The sequence below is a fragment of the Lepidochelys kempii genome, chromosome 3, assembly GCF_965140265.1.
Source record: "Lepidochelys kempii isolate rLepKem1 chromosome 3, rLepKem1.hap2, whole genome shotgun sequence".
Classification (NCBI taxonomy): Eukaryota; Metazoa; Chordata; order Testudines; family Cheloniidae; genus Lepidochelys; species Lepidochelys kempii.
In genome coordinates this window covers 132,277,378-132,292,481 of record NC_133258.1, presented here as the reverse complement: position 1 = coordinate 132,292,481, position 15,104 = coordinate 132,277,378, and the positions used below count along the sequence as shown (strand labels likewise).

Below are 15,104 nucleotides of genomic sequence, written 5' to 3'. Positions count from 1 at the left end.
TTGTTTTCAGTCTGAGCTGTAGTTAAGTTGGTAAGCTAGTGGTAAAAGGGTCTGCATTCCATTACCAATCCTCTAGGCCTTCTCTCTCCCCCTGAAATACACTTCTGTGAACATTTCCTATAATGATGCTTCTACTTAAATTAATTCACAGAACCTGGAAAAAATGTGCCAAAGTGAGCAATAGCCAAAAATAGAAATCTGAAGAAAATTAGAGGAACTAGCTTTAGTTCACTATTCACAAAATTAACAGGTTGCCATAAACTGAAAAGTTGTTAGCTTCAATTCTTTATGGTATTGTTAGTATTCTGACTCCCAGGTCTGTGCATTAACCGCAGGACTATCTAAGTATTTTCTATCTCTACTGTAATTTATTAAAAAAACCCAACCCACAGTGTTATAGTTGATTCTGGTAAATGATACTAGAGCTACAAACTTTCTTCTAATATGTATAAAACTTGCTGTTTGTGCATATTATTCCACACTGTGACCTAGATTAATTTAATACAGCATTTTATTTAAAATAAATAAAATAGTGGCTTGTTTTGTAATAGTAAACTATATAGAAAATGAGTGTTGTTTTCCAGTTCCTACTATAGATTAATTTTGTTTCCACCCACTACAATGAAGTCTTCATGTTAATTTCTGACAGTTGTTATACTGCTTTAAGACACGAATTGTCAATCAATGATAAAGCATGCCATGACACTTTATAATGGTTCACTCTTGAAATATTACTAAAAGGCAATATAGTTTTGAAAGATACATGCTGCTTGTCTACTCATGAGAAATGGATGTGATTTAGTTGTCTATAGAGAACTTGTCCTACCAGATATTTTGATTCTTGTGCATCTGTAATCTTAACTGGAGAATGTAATTTCTTCTATCTAACAATGTTTAGACATAGAAAAGCCATTGTATGGCGCACAGTGCAACAGTGGATGCCTGTTTATCACTGTAAGACTTCTCTTGTAAGATTTGATGAAGCCATCAGTTTAACACTTCACTATTCTCTTCCTTTTTGCGTTCATTCTCTTCTTCTACAGAGCATCAGAACTACTTTGGAATTGATGAAAATCTAGGTCCTGTTGCATTCAGCATCCGGAGAGAGAAGGTTGAAGATGCTAAGGAGAGAGAAGGATCTCAATTCAACTATCGTATAGCTTTCAGGACAAGTGAGGTACTGTTTAGTGAGTGTTGTTTTAATGGGGAGGAGGCGGTAAAAGAGAAGTTAACCCTTAGAACACTGGCTGTTTTCTCATGCCAGCATCGATCTGGGAATTGACTTTTAAAAGATTTTACAGATGAATACATTTGCAGGGAGGTGTGTGTTCTGGTAGCATTAATACATGTTGGAGCTGATGCCTGAAGAAAAATTTTGTTTATTTTCCTGCTTCCTGAAGTGCTCCCTTCCTTTGGTTGGGAACCATTAGAGAACAGTTGGATTGGTTGCAGGTACAGTACATATATATTCAGAGGGTCCCATAAGGGAACAGATGGAGAACTAAGAGAGGGCAGACATCAAATAAGGGAAGATAGGTTTGGACTGAGGTGCTTCTGGAGAATATTAGCTTTCTTTTGGCAGGAATGAAAGTTTGGGACAAAGGGGAGGGATGAGGAACTTGAAGAGGTTTACTATTCCTCAAGGTATGTTACAAGTGTATAGTTTCAAAATGCCTGTTAAAATGCTCTCTCTTCAAAAGTGATGTACCATATTTGCGGTCTGGAATAAATATGGGATGCCAAATCTCCTCTTCCAAGTATGTAGTTTATGGAAGGAGAGGGAATGCTAATACCTTACTGAAGCAAAAATAGTGGATCCTGTTTGAAGTAGAAGTGGCCTTTGATTGTATTGGAGGTATACTTATCAAACCTGATCAAAACTTTCACATTCAGGCTAGTTTGTATTTTTTTCCAAACTGGTTCATTCTTCCTTTATCACAGCAATGAGTTACATGGATCCTATTTTTAGTGGTGATTTGAAAGAAAGTTTCAGGTGTATGCCATCTTTGGTTGGTCTCTGTCATAAGCAAGTGCAAACTTTCCTTTGATTCTCAGAACTTTGTGCTCTTCATCATGGCAAGAAACACCTGTTAGCCACAAAATAGCAGTTCTTGATTAGAGCTGTATAAATAACTGGTACAGTGGCTGAATTGTCGGAGGAAAATGGGGGTTGACTAAAATGAAACATTTAGTTTTGGTTTGGGTTTTTTTACCTTTTGAAATAAAAGTGAACTAAAATTCAAAATGTTCTGTTTCAAAAAATGTCAAAACAAAACTTTGACGTTCTGGGGTGCAATCTAGACCAGTGAGGGGCTGTCACCACTTGCCCTGCAATTTGGGCTGCCTCAAAATGCTTTGCTGCTGTAGCTCTCAACGTGGGCTTCTGACAAACAGCCTGCCAGCATGCAGGTAACACCCACAAAGTCTGTGTGTATAGCCACAATACATGCCGAGTCCCAGATTTCCCACAAAAACGTGTGCTCTGCACTGTCCAGTCCTCCCCTGAACAGGCCAGATACACTAGGTCCATTGCCCCTCTAAAGGGATCAGGAGAGCATTCAGTCACAAAAACATTTGGTGTTTTGGGGATTTTTTTGTTCTGAAACAATTTAGCGAATTCAGCATGAACTTGCTAAATGTTTTAGCCAACCCAAATCTGCATTTTTTCAGTGAAAGTTTTGTCCAAAAATTTTTGCCCAGCTCTATTCCTGTTAACTGTAAGAACATAAGAATGGCCATACTGGGTCAGACCAAAGGTCCACCCAGCCCAGTATCCTGTCTACCAACAGTGGCCAATGCCAGGTGCCCCAGAGGGAGTGAACCTAACATGTAATGATCAAGTGATCTCTCTCCTGCCATCCATCTCCAGCCTCTGACAAACAGAGGCTAAGGGCACCATTCCTTACCCATTCTGGCTAATAGCTATTAATGGACTTAACCTCCATGCAATTATCCGGTTCTCTTTTAAACCCTGTTATATTCCTAGCCTTCACAACCTCCTCAGGCAAGGAGTTCCACAGGTTGACTGTGCGCTGAGTGAAGAAGAACTTTCTTTTATTTGTTTTAAACCTGCTGCCCATTAATTTTATTTGGTGGCCCCTAGTTCTTATGATGGGAACAAATAAATAACTTTTCGTTATTCACTTTCTCCGCGCCACTCATGATTTTATATACCTCTATTATATCCCCCCTTAGTCTCCTCCTTTCCGAGTTGAAAAGTCCGAGCCTCTTTAATCTCTCCTCATATGGGACCCATTCCAAACCCCTAATCATTTTAGTTGCCCTTTTCTGAACCTTTTCTAATGCCAGTATAGCCCTTTTCTGAATCTGTAATGTTCAGGTTTCCACTGTGTGTGTATAAAATATATATATATAAATGTATTGTATAATACCAAGGCTTTGTCTTCACTGTTAAAAAGAACTGTGTGTGTGTGGGGAGGGTATTTGTGTTTGTTTTTGTATTTTTTTTATTGCAGGATAATTAATGCACACTAGCTATCCTACTGTAAAATCCTAGTAGAGACAAGGCACTGTAGTTGTTACTGTGAGATCAACACTATATTTCTGCCTGTGGCTGATCTCACCTATTCTACCTCCCAGTAAAGATTTGTCTACACTTCAATTGGGAGGTGTAATAACAGCACAGGTAGGTGTACCCTCCACTAACTTTGATCTAGATCAAAAGCTAGATCTAGTAATGACAATAGTGAAGCAATGGCCATACAAACAGCTGCTGGGCTAGTCCTGCCTGCATAGGACCCTGGGTGCAAACTCAAGCAGTTGCTGCCCATGCTGCTATTGTTACTCAAGCTAGCTTTGATCTAACTAGATCAGGATATGTCTCTGTGTGCTGTAGTCACATCTCCCAATCTGCAGTGTAGACATGCCCTAAAAGTACAGTGCCTTGTCCAACTAGGATTTTACAGTTGGATGGCTAATGCACCTTAATTATCCTGCTGTAAAAAGACTTACCTTTTTTGCACTGAAGACACAGCCTAAAGAAACAAAAGAAATTAGTTCAGGATTTGAGTACCAGCCCAAAGTTTCTATTTTGTAGTAATTCTACATTGTCTAGTGTTACTATATTTAACTTCTTTGTTTAGAAGTTACAAGTGTCTGTTTCCTCTTTAATGTTTAAGTTGCTTCACTAACCTTTGCACTATCCTCAATGAATTAAACATAAGTGTGTCTCTCTCCCCGCCATCCCCACACTTCGGAGCCTGAAGATTGGATTTTAATAGCATAGTGTTAGAATTATAAATATTCAATGAGGTTTTCCACTCTTGCTGCAGCTTACTACATTGAGAGGAGCAATATTAGAAGATGCCATACCATCTACTGCTAGACATGGCACAGCACGAGGCCTGCCTCTCAAAGAGGTACTGGAATATGTAATACCAGAGCTGAGCATTCAGTGCCTGAGGCAGGCTTCCAGCTCACCCAAAGTCTCTGAACAGCTGCTTAAACTGGACGAACAAGGGGTATGTAGTATATGATTTCTCTCTAAAGACTATCCACTTGAAAGAACATGTACCTTTTCCTTAAATCTTTTGTTGGTGTTGTAAATAAACACGAATTTGTGATGTAATATATTTTCTCTTGAACAGCCATTGCTCTATTTTCAAGAAGAGGTCACACACAGCTCAGTATTTTAATGACAAAATGAGAATTGTGACAGGTAATGGTTCAATGACTCCAGAAAAATGCCTTATTGCCAGAGTTGCAACTACTTGAACAATAATTTGTTTTTCCAAGCAATATGCCTTTTTTGATTCCCAACTTGGGAAAGACCAAGTAGCCTGTAGAGAATCCCAAGAGTAAAAGAGGGAGAGAATATAGTTAGTGCTATCTTTTTAAAATTTTCACAAAAATGGTTTTCACAGATTAAAGTCCATATTTTCTATGCCCAAATATTGGATATAAACATAAAGGTTAACCAATCTATATTTCTTAAAGACAGAGTAGGTAAATTTCTAAAGATTTATAAAATCACGATAAGCCTCTACATCTAAAACTGAAATCAAAGGCAGCTGGAAGTACTCAGCACTTCAGAAAATCAGATGAATTATAGTTAAAAATAACATTTACTTATATCATAGTCCCATGAATCCCAAGTTAGTGTTCATATTTTAACTTATAATTAGCACGCTTATTCACTGTAGCAATCTTATCAGTGGAGTGAAATGTTTGATAGTTCAAACAGCTGAAATTCTAATTGAGACTATCTAACAGGTTAACACTGCATCAGCAATGAAACAAATGTACACTTTAAATTCAGAGTGAATAATGGTGAGATTTAACAGGTTCAGTAAGGTGAACCTGCTCTGTTCAAAGACTGCCAAGCATGTTTGCTGCATCTGAATAATTTGTGAAGGACTAGCTTGTGAATACTTTTAGTACACCTATGCAAAGAATGTTTAAGATTTTAATTTTAAATAAATGATCATTGTACATGCAAAAAAAGTGACTATCGTGTCTTAATGTTCAGTATTAATTCAGTATGAAATAGTGATTGTGTCTAACATGTTAGTGTATACAAGGCATTCTTCTGTCTTCTCTTCTAGTTGTAACAGAGCCGCTGTAGATCAATAGAGAGTTCCTAGCTATGAGAATGTCAAGCCAGTTCTGCATACCCATTTCCTCTATATTTCCCACCTCATTTGCTCTGCTAGGAGACAAAGAATTTTTAATAAATTACCAAATATATGTTTTTAAATTGAATGTGTGTTTTGCATAATGTTTTTACTTTCTCCTTTGGTCTGTCAGAGTTCATGAAAAACTGTAAAGGAAATCAGGAGCATTCAGCCAATTTTTACTCTTAGTGCTCCTCAGGTTCTACATCTTTACAGCTATATTTTTTGTTTAAACTCAAGTGAGTTCCAGCTCATAATATCAATTATATTAATTGGCCAGAGTGGAATCACATTTGGGGCAATGTAAGGCATTTCCTTCTTTAAACAAACTGAATGGTGCATTTATAGAACTCACTGCCATCACCCACAACCATAAACCGAGACTGTAATTTGGGTGTCCATTGTGGAAGCATAAAGCAGTCAAACAAACCAAAGTAATGTTATAATAGTCGGTGACTTTGAGATACAACACTCCTCATTTTTCCTTTTTGATGCCTGATGTTTAGTATTGAGAATTCAGTTCTGTTGTGAAATGTACTGTCATCGATATGAATATATTATTTTAATATTTCTTCAATGCTTCTTATCTTGCAGTAGTTACTGAGGCAAATACAGAAAGCTGTGTATAGAACTACCATGAGATCCTTTTATGATTTTAATCCTCTTAGGTGTTTAATGCATTGAGTTTATTAATCAAGCAAATAGAGTCTTTCATGGCAACTGAAGGTGATGGCTGGCTGTACAGCCACATTTTTTTTTAAATGTGAACCATGGTCTAGTGGATTAATTTGGTCACCAGGGTAATAGTCATTTGAGAGACTGGTATGTAGGAAATGTTTGTTTGAAGCTTTTCCACAGTTGGAAGCCAGTGCTTGCATGTAATTGTTTCCTCTCATTTTCTACCAAAGGTTTTGTGACCAATGAAATCTAGTATGGCTTATGGAGAATAGTAATTGTTGTGGGTAAATTGTTGTTCCCATGATGACAACAGCAAAATAGATGTGAAATGAATGATTAACCTCTTTCAAGAATATAAATAAAGAATCTGTATTTTCCTGTTTGTTGTGAGAAACAGGCAATTAGATCAACTTCGGATTGACCATAGGTTTTATGGGAAAAGCCACCTGTTCTTCTGGAGATCAGGATGGAATATTTTTAATAATTGTACTTTTTCCGGTGATAGATTATGGTGTATGTTCTTATTGCATGGGAATCTTTTTGCCCTTCTCTGGCACAAAGGCTGGAATTTACAAAGGGGTCCAAGAGAATTAGTACTCAAATTGCTTTGAAATTCAGTTGATGTTGAGCACCCAAGTTCCCTGGGTTCCTCTGAACATCGCAGCCAAAAGGTTGAACTGTGCAGGATAGAGATCCTGAAGTTGTCATCTAAGCATTCCCTTAATAAATGGAGTGTGATCTGCTTCTCATCAAGCATAACTATGCTGATGTTTATTCAGTAGCTAAAGCATCATCCATTCTGTAATGACTAACAAATATCTTCCCTGAGTCAGAACAGATAGTATTATGAAATTGTTCTCAGTACCAGTGGAGTTAGGCCAGATTTACATCAGTAAAACAAAGTAAAAATTGTCCCATTGATAGGTTTAATTTAATAACCAAGAGTGAAATTCTGGCCCAATAGAAGTCAAGGGACGTTTTGCTACATTCTTTGTCATGAGATGCATAGAATCTGATTCTTTCCAGAGTTTTTAAAAAATATCCATGACTTTTTGAAATTTGAGGATTTTTGTATATGGTGGGTGCCTGTGATAATTAAGCCAATTTTACCGATCATCTTGAGTGCTGGCAAGTTGAACACTAGGCTGCATGAGAGACAAACAGTGCAGGAGCTCAGAAAAGCAGTGACATCACGATGGCACAAAAGATCAGTTTTGTTAACTGGTAATGGGAGATTTTATTTCTCCAGGGGTGATAAGGAGTTTTTCTTTATTAAAAAAAACAACCCAAAAAACAGCGCACAAACCACATAGTTTAACTCTTCATAACTGCTCAGTCATTTAGTACAAGCACAGCTATTACTAAAATGGGAAGATAAAGGTAATTTGAGGTTTAAAGCCACTCTCATGACACTTGACTCTTTTTGCAATATTTTCATTGCTTGCCTTTTTTTACCATTTGTAACTCATGACTTTTCCTACCAGTTGTCATGATAAAACATGAGAGTGATACCACACCCATGAATGCCTAATGTGAAGTAGATTTTTGTCATCCGAGTGTGCTTTGACAGGAAGAGTATTATATACTCTTTATTCTACAGACCTAGACAGTAGTCCTGAATTTTGATTAAGGAAGTACTTTAGAACTTGATAGTAAATGTGAAAGGTGTGTATGGATAAATGTCTTAAGGGAATCTGATGTGACTGATGATCTCTGTCAGTTTGTGAAGCTCTAATAGGTGGTAGAAAGACTAACAGAACTAATCCACTCATATGGGAGTTTCCTATTTGTTGTCTCATGAATCCAGCTCAAAAAATAAGTCAATACTTTTCTCAAGAAAATAATCCCATCTAATCTAACAATGTTTTAGTATTGAGATTTTAACAACATTCAATTGCAGTCTGATTTTTTAGTTTACAGTACACTGTGCTGTATTTCTCCATGTGAAGATGGTCAGAAAATAGAAAATTACTTTTTTGCAAAAGACACATGTGAGGAAAAGAATTTATTGATGCATATAAAAATTAATCTTGTGAAAACCTATTTACAGTACTCATTTGAAGCATGTCTTTTAAATGGCTGTTCTCATATAATTAGAAAGGTGGAATGGAGAAGCACTTGACATACAGGGGACCAACTAGCTGAAGTTTAAAAGCATTTGAAAATAGATAAAGCCCTGCATGGATACAAAAAGGTGTATCTGCATCTGAGCCGCAAAAATTGTCTGTGGATATCTGCAGATTTGCAGGGCTCTAAACAGCTCCATGGTAGGGTTGCCAACCCTCCTGGTTTTGCCAGGAGATTCCCGGAATTGGGCTCTATCTCCCAGAGGCTACAGAAGCCAAAGTGGGAGATTTTAGGCCACTAAAAGTCCAGCGGCACAGCAGGGCTAAGGCAGGCTCCTTACCTGGCCTGACTCCACGCCGTTCCCGGAAGCAGCAGGCACGTCTTTGTGGCCGCTGGGAGGGGGGCCAGGGAATCTCCACGCGCTGCCCCTGCCCTGAGTGCCAATTCCACAGCTCCCATTGGCCAGAAACTGCGGCCAATGGGAGCTGCGGGTGCGGTACCTGCAGGCATGGGCAGCGCACAGAGCCCCCTGGGGCAGCAGGGATGTGCTGGCCGCTTCTGGGAATAGCGCTGGGCCAGGGCAGGCAAGGAGCTTGCCTTAGCCCTGCTGTGCCACTGACCGGGAGCCACCTGAGGTAAGCACTGCCCAGTCGGAGCCCGCACCCCAAACCCCCAGCCCCGAGCCTCCCTCCCGGTGCCAGCAGCCCAACCCACTTCTGCACCCCAATTCCCTTCCCCAGTCCTGAGCCCCCTCCCTCACTCAAACTCCCTCCCATAGCCTGTACCCCGCACTCCCTCTTGCACCCGAAGCCCCAGGCTCAGCCTGGAGCCCTCTTCCACACTTTGAACCCCTCGGCCCCAGCTCAGAGCCCGCACCCTCACCCCCTGCTCCAGCCCAGTGAAAGTGAGTGAGTGAGGGTGGGGGAGATTGAGCGATGGAGAGAGGGGGATGAAGTGAGCGGGGCGGGGCCTCGGTGAAGGGGTGGGGCAGTAGGGCAGGGCAAGGGTGTTTGCGTGATTAGAGAGTTGGCAACCCTATCCACAGGTCACTGCGCAGCAGGGACACAGGGCTGTGTCAAGCCCCCAACCCCACTTTTCCCCAGAGACATCCTGTTCTGCCACCTGCTCCACCCCTGCCATACCACCTTCCCCGCTCTGGGCAGGGAGGCTACAATTCTGGGTCCTTCTATGCAGCCCTCCACCCTTATGCAGTTATGGCTGCTCTAATACATGTAGCCATTACTGCTTGCTCGTTTAAAGAACTACCCCACCTTCAAAATGGCGCATGGCTCACTCCCTTCTGGGAGTTGTAGTTTACCTCCTCCCTCCGAGCAAGGTGGAGACTAAAATTCGTAGAATGCCCAACTCCCAGAATGCTGCTGCCTGATTCAGAGAGCCGAATTGGAGCCTGCAGGCTGGGTGACAGCCACTCTGTTTGGGTGAGTGTGGGCTGCAGAGCCCTGAGCGGATACCAAATTTGTATCCACATCCACGCTGCAATCCTCAAAAATAGTCTACGGATACAAAGCAGATATCTGTGCATTTGCAAGGCTCTAAAAATAGATTCCTCGCTGTGTTCCCAGACTGTGAAAGAAGACAGTTGTGCAGCCAGTACCAATTAAAGATATAAAATTGTAGAGCATGCAATACTGGACACTTCTATATATAATAGATAGTGAAGTCAAAAGTCAAGGATTTATCAACGTGTTCTATCTGTGCTTGAATGCTGACTGTCGACTTTGCTGAATATAGTTTTCTTTGTTATCTTTGGCATCAGAAATTTTCCTCACTTTCTCAAATAATTTATTTGATCGTATTTATTAAATAATCCTTTCCTGCTGTTGCAGAAATAAAATAGTAGTTTTAATAGTTAATTTTTTTGTTTTTGTTTTAGTTTTACTGCTTACCATGTTTTGCCATTTGTAATTTTACTTTTCTTATTTCAGCTGAGTTTTCAGCACAAGATTGGGGTCCTTTATTGCAAAGCGGGTCAAAGCACAGAGGAAGAGATGTATAACAATGAGACAGCAGGGCCTGCTTTTGAAGAGTTCCTGGATCTTCTGGGCCAGAGAGTACGGCTAAAAGGGTTTAGTAAATACAGAGCTCAGCTAGACAATAAAAGTAAGTTGTAATTCTAACATGTGGGAGAAGTCTATAATTCTCCAAAGGTAAGCACCTTTTAAAATTCTGGCTCTTGTTCTATACACCTGGTCTTGGGAGTTAACTAGCAAGAATATATTATAATTTAAATTCCCATAGATGCTATATACAGCATACCTTAAATTTGAAAGGTTAACACTCCTTACTGTGACACAATTAGAGAAACCTTTGGTGCTTCAATCTTCTCTTGCTTTGTCATAGTATCTTTGTGACTAAATTTATACCTATGTTATGTTATGTTTGCAACTATGAAAAAAGAACTATGTTAATATCATTGACTCACATTTTACCATCTTGGTTCTTAGTCTGAAAAGGAAAAGTGAAAGTTTATATATTGTTGAAGATGAAGTGATGGAAAAGGGACAGTTTTCCTCATTTGATGTAGGATTTTGTGAATTAATGTTCATACTTGAAGAAAAACCCAGTATTATCAACAAGGCAAACATTTTGCTGTTCTTCATGTAACATCCAAACACATACCTGATTTCTATGGTGTTTCTGTGGTTTGAGATTTGTTTCTAGCTCTTAAGTTTCATTCTTTATAGATCGCTATAGGTCAACAGTGCAAAAGGATTAGAAATTTATTGCATATATTTAGTTTCTGATGAGTTTCTTTTGTTGCTGTTGATATATCTGAAATATGGATATCAACCTAGTCTGTGTACAATGGACATGACAGTTCACTCTGCTGAAGCTCACATTGTTGGCGCATTGCTGTTAACACGTTCTGGCTGGCTCCGTGCAATCAATTTATAACTATGAACACCTCAATTTGAGTTAGTCAAGATGGGTATGGTCAACAGAACTCATCTCTTTTTGTTTGAACTGGTTTTGATATCATTTTAACATGAGATTCACGTGATTTGGTGAAATGCAGAGTAGATCTCTCTACTGCTTACGTTTATTTAATGCTTCATACTGCTTGGGTTTACTTATTTCTGCTATAATCTACCAAGTGTTAACTTTCAGCCAACCTGACTGTTGAAGTTGGCATGGCCTGCAAACAGATATTGGAATTTACCAATATACTATAGATGACATAACTGGAGCATTTTTCATTAGCATAGTGTATCTTTTTTGAAATAATACTATTGTTACTGCTAGATTTGCAAGGACGCCACATTCCTTTGGGATTTGCCAGGATAATGTTAATACAAATCTGTTCTTGATAATGGCATGTTTAGTACATTCTGTTTCAGTGAAAAATATCCATTTCTCTCGTTTGACGTTAACATACAACATATACATACAACATAACATATAACATAATATATATACCTGTTAACAATACTTAGATCTGGCTTAAATTTTCTGGGATCAGTACACACATTAGGGAAAAAATGACCAAACGATCTTTTGGATGTTCCACAAGGAGAGTGTGACTGAAAATCATCAGGCACAGTCTACATATCAAAATATATGCTGATACGATGTCATCAAATTTAGTGCCTGCAATTTTCTCAGCGCACACTTACCATGATTTGCTGTGAAAGCAAACAGCTGATACATTTTGCCCCGCGGAGTTTAGTAACATAATTCAGGTATGCTACTAACTGCTGTATGTTGTTGAAGACGATAGTGCAGAAAATATGCTATCATATGTTATGTTGCTGTCTGAAAGGGAGTGAAATCAAGATGACTGACAAAAGTTGTCTCTGGTTTTATGGTGAATATATAATTCTGGCTTCAGTAGACCGTTGTCTATTTGTGTAATCATATAATTCTTTTTTGCTGAAAACCATAGTGAATGTCACAGGAGTGCCAAGCTTACAGTTAGAATAAACTAATCTTTCCATATTCTACAGACTGAGAGTTTAAAATGCTCTATGATGGTCTGCCTTTTTGTCTATTAGGGTTGCTCTTCCTGCAAGCACCAGACAAAGCAGGCAGCTGCCAAACAACGTTATAAGGGAGCATTGCTCCACTTTAAAAGAGTATGTTCCCTAATTGATCAGCAACGTAACAACGAAACAATGTTAACCGGGACAACTTTAAGTGAGGAGTTTCAGAGTAGCAGCCGTGTTAGTCTGTATTCGCAAAAAGAAAAGGAGTATTTGTGGCACCTTAGAGACTAACAAATTTATTTGAGCATAAGCTTTCGTGAGCTGTATTTCGTGCTCAAATAAATTTGTTAGTCTCTAAGGTGCCACAAGTACTCCTTTTCTTTTTAAGTGAGGAGTTACTGTACTTCCTGTACCAGGCATAATGGTACCATAATATTTGCTGTTGATGTTTTACATTTTCATTTTTATAGTGCTGTAACTAATTAAACTGATTCCTTTCTTCCATTCCTGAGAAGTTTATGAATTAATGTGACCTTTTCACTAGAGGATTATTTATCCTTCAATCTATCTGTTTCACAGTTTTCACTGTCTACCGGTTTTTATCATACACATTATTCTGATGAGTGTAACTGGATGTATCTGGACCATTCCATGCAGATCTGCAGCATATATTAAATGCAAAAATATACATCAATGCAACATAAAGATCGTACAATTTGAAATATCAAAACCAGAAAATGGAAAAAATTAAGGCAACATTTCTAATTCTGCCACATTGCATACCCTGTATGTTTCATGATGTGTTTTATAACATAAATAGTAATATCATAGGCTACATGCTTACACAGAAAAACAATACTGAAAATACTATGTGCAACAGAGTCACATTAACATTGTTCTTGGAACTTTCTTTTTCACATCTTGAATTTTTCATTACTTTTAATTATGTAACCTTAAAGTGTCAGTAACAAAGCTTTTTACATTTTATTTCCTTATATTCCTTAAAAGGAAGTGAAGGTGGAAGAAATTGCTCTAGTGTTGAAGTTCATATCTCACTGAAGGGAACTGGGGGTCTTGCTTTTGTTGCTGCCATTGTTTGGATGAAGACGCTTTTCTGTTTTTTCTCCTCTCTCTGTGATGGGAGCCTTGCATGTCGAGCTCGGGTGCCTCTATTGGCCTAGTGCGGGGTTGGTACACCCCATCACCCTGTGGTTTCCCTGTTAAGTGGCTGATTTCTGCCAAGTTGGTCTCGGCCCCTGACGGGGTCACGTAAATAACTAGTCTGTGGTCTCAGGGCAGACGCAACAAACTGCCTGAAGCCCTGCAGCCTCCTGGCTGGGGCAGGCAATAGTACTTAGCAGCAGTCAGACTGCAGCCCCTGGGCAGAGCAAACAAACAGTCTAGAACCCTGCCACTTCCTGGCTGGGGCAAGCAGTAGTACTTGGGGAATAGCAGCAAGCAGGCTGCAGCCACTGGGTAGGGCAAACAGTCTAGAGTTCTGCAGTCTCCTGGCTGGGGCAGCAGTGGCACTTGGTGAATTAGCCCCTGGGCTGGGCAAAACGTCAATCGGTCTATGGCCCCTGGGTGAGGCAGAACAAACAAGCAGTCTATAGACCTTACTTCCCTCTGGGCTGAGACACAGAGCAGGTAGCAGCCTCCTCAGCAGGCAGTGGCTTGGCTTCCCTGGCAGTCTTTGCCATCAGTGAGTCACCTGGAGCGTAGTCCAGGTGTTCTGGCTCTACTGCCAGGAGCTGGCAGTGTACGTCTTTCCTCCTCTGTCGCCTGCCCGACTGAGCTGGGCTGCCTCCTTTTATTTGGTTTCTCCATCTGGACTGAAGTTTTGCCCTACCACAGAACCTGATACCATACTAATGTGAAGAAGTAGAAGAATTCTTTTGCTGACTCTGCGTCAAAGAATTATTTCACAAGAAAGACCACCACCACCCACAACTACCATATTTCTACTGACAGTCATAAGCAAAAAGAATCATCCGACTGGTCACCCACCAGTGAACAAAACCGCATATTTGATCATTACATCAGGGGTGAAAATCGGCCGGTATGGGCTAGTACAGCATACGGGTAAGAAGCCGGTACCGTCCAGCATGCAGCAGATGTTAAAGTGCTGCCGTCACTTTAACATCACTACCCCTTTTGCCTCCCACCCCCAGCCCACTCTCCAGCAGAAGACCTGCCGGTAGGGGCCCTACCGACAGGGCCACGAATGTGGGGGTGCAAAAGGGGCAGCTGCCCCAGGGCTGGCAATTTAAAAGATCCTGGGGCTCCCAGCCACTGCCACCCCTACCAGCAGCAGCCAGAGCCCCAGGCCCTTTTAAATTGCCTCCGGAGCCCTTGGCGGTGCGGGCCAGGCAGTGCAGATGGGCTGGTGGGGGATGCTGACCTCCATCTCCGCCCCTTCCATCCAAAGCCCCACCCCTTTCTGGGGCCCGGAGCCAGCCCCCGTACTGGTAAGAGATTAATATTACTTTCACCCCTGCATTACATTTATTGCCTCAGGAAAAAAAATTGACAGTGAAATCCTTAACAAATAATGCATCCACCACAATCTCTCCACTGCTGAAAGGACAGTTGTACGATCCCTGAAATTCAACCACCAAATAGCTGTCAAACAAATTGGGTGCCATCGTAGTCCTTGACTCTGATGGCTACATCAATGAAGCCAACCGACATATCTCTGACACGACCTATTATAAAGAACTGAATAAAGACTTTACACCACAATTCACAGAGAAATTTAAGGATAACCTTAAATTCTTCCCTA

The 15,104-nt window shown here is 40.2% G+C and overlaps 1 protein-coding gene across 13 annotated transcripts in view; it reads left to right on the top strand.

Moving 5' to 3' along the window:
• Positions 1–15,104, top strand: part of SIPA1L2 (signal induced proliferation associated 1 like 2) — a 238,396-nt gene that overhangs the window by 124,389 nt on the left and 98,903 nt on the right. For all 13 annotated transcript variants that reach the window (XM_073338090.1, XM_073338089.1, XM_073338096.1 and 10 more), the window contains 3 exons: positions 1,044–1,177; positions 4,293–4,481; positions 10,325–10,499. In XM_073338090.1, coding sequence (XP_073194191.1) covers positions 1,044–1,177; positions 4,293–4,481; positions 10,325–10,499 — 498 coding nt within the window. The remainder of the gene's footprint in view (positions 1–1,043; positions 1,178–4,292; positions 4,482–10,324; positions 10,500–15,104) is intronic.